At 55.5% G+C, this 6,320-nt stretch overlaps 1 protein-coding gene across 2 annotated transcripts in view; it reads right to left on the bottom strand.

Annotated features, from left to right (window-relative positions):
- The window catches only part of PRKCD (protein kinase C delta), a 28,436-nt gene continuing 22,116 nt past the window's right edge, over positions 1–6,320 (bottom strand). For both annotated transcript variants that reach the window (XM_069473704.1, XM_069473706.1), the window contains 7 exons: positions 5,985–6,158; positions 5,578–5,669; positions 4,970–5,032; positions 3,802–3,940; positions 3,423–3,611; positions 2,671–2,799; positions 1–512 (listed from right to left, as the gene is read on the bottom strand). In XM_069473704.1, coding sequence (XP_069329805.1) covers positions 354–512; positions 2,671–2,799; positions 3,423–3,611; positions 3,802–3,940; positions 4,970–5,032; positions 5,578–5,669; positions 5,985–6,158 — 945 coding nt within the window. In that variant the 3' untranslated portion in view covers positions 1–353. The remainder of the gene's footprint in view (positions 513–2,670; positions 2,800–3,422; positions 3,612–3,801; positions 3,941–4,969; positions 5,033–5,577; positions 5,670–5,984; positions 6,159–6,320) is intronic.

Genomic DNA, 6,320 nt, shown 5'->3' with positions numbered 1-6,320 from the left:
AACATTTTTTCTCCACTGAGCAATATATACAGCCTATTATATATGGTGTGTGTATATATATAACATATGCTTTCAATAGATAACTACATTCAAGTAATGAGACACAGGATTTACAATTTCCCTCTGAGGGCAGAGGAAAAGCAAATTCACACACAGTTCACAGAGGAAGTACCATAAGAGCCCAGCCAGACAGGAGCCGAGGCCCCTCTGGGGGTGGGGGGCGGGCGCAGGCAGCAGCAGCAGACATCACCACACGGACACTGTTGCTTATCGTGGGGATCGGGCAGGTGCAGACGGAGGGTGGGGACCAGCCTGCTCTGCCCGAGGTGGGCTGGGGGGCGTGTCTAGGAACCTCAACCTTCCAGGAGATGCTGGAATGTGGGGTTCATGAAGGAGAAGCCTTTAAATGCAGACTGGTCCATGGAGTCGATGAGGTTCTTGTCGCTGTAGGAGAGGCGTGGCTTCTCAGTCAGGAACTCCTGGTCGAAGTTGCTATAGTCTTTGGGGGACTTCTGTGAGCAGAGGGCAGGGGTGGGTAAGCGGGACCTAAGGAGTGGTCCTCCAAAGGCTCCCAGTTCCCCAGGGCTGCCTTCCAATCAATTCGGGCCCCGCCCCCAGGGCTGGAATCCCTGGCAGGCTGGGCCAGGCCAGAGCTGTCCTTACTCAGAACAGGAAGGGGAGCCTCTCCCAGCGGCTGAGAGGACCCCCACTGGAAGATGGATGCTGTCTTGCCACTGGGAAGGATGAGGAAAGGAAGCAGGGAGCTCTGGGCCAGGGTAAGGACAGGTGGCACCCTCCTGAGCAGGGGCCAGCAAACCACAGCCTCTGGGCCGAATCTCACCTGCTGTCTGCTTTTGTGGGGCCCACAAGCTAAGAATGGCCTCCATGTTATTAAGTGGTTGGAAAAAATAAAAAGAAGACTATTTTATGACATGAGAAGTAAGTGAAATTTGAATTTCAGTGTCCATAAATAAAGTTTTATTAGTACACAACCATGCCCATTTGTCCACATATTGTCTATGGCTGCTTTGAGACCATGTGGCCTGTAAAGTTCAAAATATTTACCATGAGGCTGTCTACAGAAAGTTTGCTGAGTCCCTGCTCCTGAGGATATTATGAGACGGTAACAGAGAGAGGCCTCGAGGTGGCAGCCCTCAGGCCAAACTGAGCTGCAAGTCAATCATTTTGGCTTACACTGGGTTTGTTTGTTTTGAGACAGAGTCTCACTCTGTTGTCCCCGGCTAGAGTGTCGTGGCATCAGCCTAGCTCACAGCAACCTCAAACTCCTGGGCTCAAGCAATCCTTCTGCCTCAGCCTTCCGAGTAGCTGGGACTACAGGCATGCGCCACCCTGCCCAGCTAATTTTTCTATTTTTAGTGGAGATGGGGGCTCACTCTTGCTCAGGCTGGTCTCGAACTCCAGAGCTCAAGTGATCCTCCCACCTTGGCCTCCCAGAGTGCTAGGATTACAGACATGAGCCACCAAGCCAGGCCTCTGCACTGGGTCTTAATGCAATTTGAGCCAATATTTTAAAATTAGGCAATGTGACATAAAATATAGATTTATGGCTTCTTTTGGAAACTGGCAGATTAGAGCAGCACTGGGCCCACTTGCTGGCATGGCCACTCTTGGTGCTAAGAGCCCCCCTGGACAGCTTGCCATGGGCCCCCATTCTCTCTCTCCTTCTATCAAAGCCAGAAACTGAACACAGGCTGTGTGATTTCCTTACAGCTGACCTAGCCTGTTAGCTACATGCCCAGCCCAGGAGGTGTCCGGGTTTGAGATCCCTGGTATAGAGGGAAGTACTCTGTAGCCTCAAAGCACAAATGTGGGACATGTTACGCAGGCGGCCTAGGGGGACAGTGTGTCCTGATGGAGGAGGGGAAGCAAAGGAGAGAAAGAGACTGAGAGGGAAGAACTGTGGTCATGGAGGGCCACAGAGTCCCCACTTCTTCGTGGCCCCAACCTGCCTCTGCTCTCATGCTGGTGGCTTGGTGGCCTTTGTCGAGTCTGGGCCTGTGTCCCTCCTGCACTCTCTCCAGCGCCCTCTGCCCAGCCTAATGTCTCCAGCCCTGCGCGAGTCCTGCTTCTTCCAGAGGGGCCTCTCAGACCCACCTCGTTTTTGCACGTGGGCTCCTGCTCACAGACCCAATAGCAACTGGTCATGCGTGGCCTGTGACATCTGTTATACTGTTATACCACAAATTGTCATCAGTGTGCAAGTTTCTGATCTCTCCGACTAGCTGGGGGCTCCTCCAGCTCTGGGACTGGTCCCCGACTTGGCCGTGCAGCCCTAGCACAGTGCTCTGCACCCAACAGGGACTCGTCATTCCCAGTATTTACTGGGAAAGGGATGGACGGATGGACGGAGAGAGGGAATGAAACCTGAACTCTGATTCCCAAAACAGTCCCTCTGCACACAGTGGGTGCGAGAGAATGTATGTTAAAGGCGGCTGGCCCTGCGGCTCCCAGTGTGTGCTGAATGGCTGAGTAGGAGAGAGAGGATGAGAATTCAAGGGCAGAGGCGGTGACTGAACATGCTAGGGGAGCCCAGGGAAGCAGGTTTTCCGGAAGAAGGGAGAGGAGGAAAGTGTGTGAGTGACGCAGGAGAGACGGGCAGGGGGGGAAGAACCCGCCCCGGAAGGCATAGCAGGGGCAGGGACCACGTACCACTTTGGGCCTGAAGGGCGGCTCTATCTTCCGCTTTTCCAGGAGAGTCCAGCTGATGGTCTTGAAGAAGGGGTGGTTTCTGATGTTTCCTGTCACTCCCAGCCTCTTACTTGGGTCCCTTTCAAATAGCTGCAACCCAACAGGGGCCCTGGTTAGTGCCTGAGGACCATGGGAAACTGGAGCTTCAGCAACCCCCCAGCAGGCCCAGGGTGCACAGCGGGCTGAGGGAGGCCTCTCTGACCTGCCGTGCTCCCCGGTCGCCCAAACAACAGGCCTAGGCCGGGACACCTGGGACTCGGCCGGTGGGACTTGTGGGACTTGTGAGAAAAACCGGTGCCTATTCATCGAGTATTTACTATCTGCCTGGCACAGAAGTGAGCATAATACTTTTGTTCTTTCTTCCCAACAACTCCGTGAGGCAGGTTCTCTCATAACCCCATTTTGTAGATAGGGAGACAAACCCACAGACAAATGTAGAGAGGGTTAGTGACCTGCCTAGGGTCACCAGATAGTCATGGTCAGAGCCAGGGTTTGGCCTCAGTCTGTCTGTCTTCTGACCCTGTCACCATGCCAGGCGGATTCCATGCATTAGACTCAGACAGGAGTTCCTGGGAACAACACCCCCAGTACCCCCAACATGTTAGGACTGGAGCATCAGTGAGGCTGTGCTTCCAGAGACAGGAAGCTGTTGCACGCCCACAGCCCGGTGTCTGCCAACCCCAGCCCCGCCCGGCCCAGCCCAAGGCCCCCACCTTCTCCAGGATGTCCTTGGCCTCCTTGGTAATCCAACGGGGATAGTGCGGCGTGTCCACACGGATGGACTCGAAGAGTTCATCCTCATCATCACCATGGAAGGGGGACTGACCAATGAGCATTTCATAGAGAAGGACCCCGAACGACCACCAGTCCACAGAGAATGAGTACCTCAGGCCCTGCAGGATCTGGGGTGGGAGCAGCAGGTCAGAAGGAGCTGGGGTGCCCGTGCTGAGAGGGACCCCTGAACACCAGCCCCAGCCAGCCCTCCTCATCCTCTGGGTGTTGGCTCAGACGTCACTGCCCCTGGGAAGCCTTCCCTGCCCCACCCTGCTGAGGCAAGGTGTCTGACACGAGGCCGAGACGGTGTCTGCTCACCTCAGGGGCGATGTAGTCAGGGGTGCCGCAGAAGGTGCTAGCCAGGTTCTCCCCAAATATGTTCTCTTTGCACATCCCGAAGTCGGCAATCTTAATGTGGCCATCTCGGTCCAGCAGCACATTGTCCAGTTTGAGGTCCCTAAGAAGAGGGGACAGGAAAAGGGGTCACCAGGGACCAATTCTTTTCCTCCCTAACCCTGTCCCCCATGTCCTCATTTTCAGCCTACAAGTCTGGGACTCTCCCCCAGGGAACAAGGGAATGGGGAAGAGAAAGGGCAGCAGAAAGAGAAAGAGGTGCTAGAAATGTGCTTCCTGCAAACCACCTACTGTGTGCTAAATGCTGGGCACACACCATCCTACTCCCTGAAGCCTAAATGCGGCTTGGAGAGGTCAAGTCACTTGCCCAGGGTCCCCTAAAAGTGGCCCCTGGGCTCAGGTCAGTCTGACTCCAAAGGGCAGGGACGATGTCTATATTCATGTAATTAGTCATTTGAGTAGATAATTTGTTCACATGGGAACAAGTACCAGAAATGGGCAAGCAGTGCAAAGTCCATCTTCCACTAAGCTCACCTGCCAGGCTCTCCTTCGAGTGACTCTGAGCATGGACTTGCATATTGCAATGTGCATCTCAACTCCACTTTTAAAATCTGAAAGCTGATATTTGATACATACTCTCCCGAGGGTTGGTTTCCCACTTGACAACATATCTTGGCATCATCCCACCTCAGGACACAGCGTGGCCTCAGCCTTTTGGATGGCTGTATAGTATTCCACCATAGCATGGACCCATAATTTGTTGGACAAGAATCTGTGGAACCGACTAGTCTTTTCTGGTGGAAGCTAGACTGTCCAGATGGGGCTTCTGAGCGAGACCGATGGCTCCAAGGAAGGGAGACACTGTACCAGTCGGCGCTGCCCTCCCTGCCATGGCGTCAAGTATGGGCAGCAAGTCCCTAAGTCCCTGGAGCTATGTCAGCCTCAGCTGAGGGGCCGCAAGAAATTCAAGCACCAAAATAGGAGGTTTAGGTCAACACCCAACTAAAGACTGATTTCAAGCAGAGGTGAAGCTGGAGCTAGGCTAGGCCCCACTCAGAGCATTTCAAAGGATATGACGGGGTTGGTTGGAGCCTCCCCCCTCCAGGGCTCCCTACCACCCTGACCCCTGCACCTGTAAATGATCTTCTTGCTGTGTAGAAACTGCAGTCCACAGATTATCTCAGCTGCATAAAACCTGGGAGAGAGACAAAGTGTCCTGAGATTTCTGGCAATTAGCCTCTGCTTCTCGTCGGGCCCTCACCCCCACCCCAGGGGCAGGAAATGCTGCAAATAACTCCCTGGACAACCTGGGCCCAACCAAGCACATCTTGGAACAGGCAAGTGGGGGCTGGCAGCCCGGGCGGGAAAGCTCCAATAGCCAATTCTCTGTCCTAAGAGTGTATGCATTTATACAGATATGCACGTGTGTACATGCAAACACACACGTACCCGTTAGTTTGGGGAGGGCATGCAAATGGGGAACAGCATCACAATGCAAGTCTGGGCGCCACACATCAGAGCACCGTCTGCAAGGCTGCTCCGGCTGAGGCCCAGGAGGGGACAGGACCTGGCGTGGTGGTGCTGTACCCTCAGCCGGAGCTCACTTACCACCCATGGCTTCCTGCCAAATCTCCCCGACCCCAACTCTAGCCCAAGCTGGCTTCCTCAGGGAGAGAGAAGAAGTGGAGGACTGACCGGCTCTGAGCCACTGTCCCTTCCCCCACACTGGGACTCACGTACGTGGCACGGTAGAGCTCAAAGCGGCCTTTGTCTTGAATGTGGTACATCAGGTCCCCCCCGTTGAGGAACTCCATCACGAAGAACAGGTGGTCCTGGGGTGGCAGGATGGTGAGCAAGGGCAGAAGGACAGGCAGCAGGGTCCCTCCCTGGGGCCCCTGGGCCAGGCCCCAATAGGAAGCAGGGGGTCAGGCCCTGACTGAGGGGACAACTCTGCCCTGGGAGCCACGGGTGGGAGAGATGTGGCCGTCCCTTCGGTAGTCTGGGGAAGAGGAGGCCCTGACTTGGGAAGCCTGAAGAGGAGACATGGCCCTGTCCCAGGGGTCCGAGGGGTAGACGCAGCCTCTGCGTCAGGGGGGCTGTGGCACATGGCTGTGCTACTTGGCAATGACAGCGGGAGACCGAGGCACCTTGGTCTGGAAGGTGCAGATGAGGTGGGTGAGAAAGGGATTCTCCGCGGCAAGCGCCAGCACTCGCTTCTCCACCATGGTGCACTCCACGTCGTCGTCGATGAGAACCACATCCTTCTTCAGGGTCTTGATAGCGAAGTACTGTCCGTTGCTCTTCAGCTCCGCAAGCAGCACCTGACGGGCAGGCGGGGATGCTGAGCCGGGAGGACGGGGCAAAGGTCCCGGCCCCACCCACAGATTCCCAGCTTCTGCCACCCAGCCAGGGTGGAGAGGGAAGCAGGGGCCCCCTAGGCTCCGGAGCCCTGGTCCCTTGGGCGGCCCCAAAGCCTCACAGTC

This window comes from Eulemur rufifrons, chromosome 7 (genome assembly GCF_041146395.1).
Source record: "Eulemur rufifrons isolate Redbay chromosome 7, OSU_ERuf_1, whole genome shotgun sequence".
NCBI classification, from domain to species: Eukaryota; Metazoa; Chordata; class Mammalia; order Primates; family Lemuridae; genus Eulemur; species Eulemur rufifrons.
Note: the sequence above shows the minus strand (reverse complement) of the source record. Positions and strands in the feature narration are given on the sequence as shown.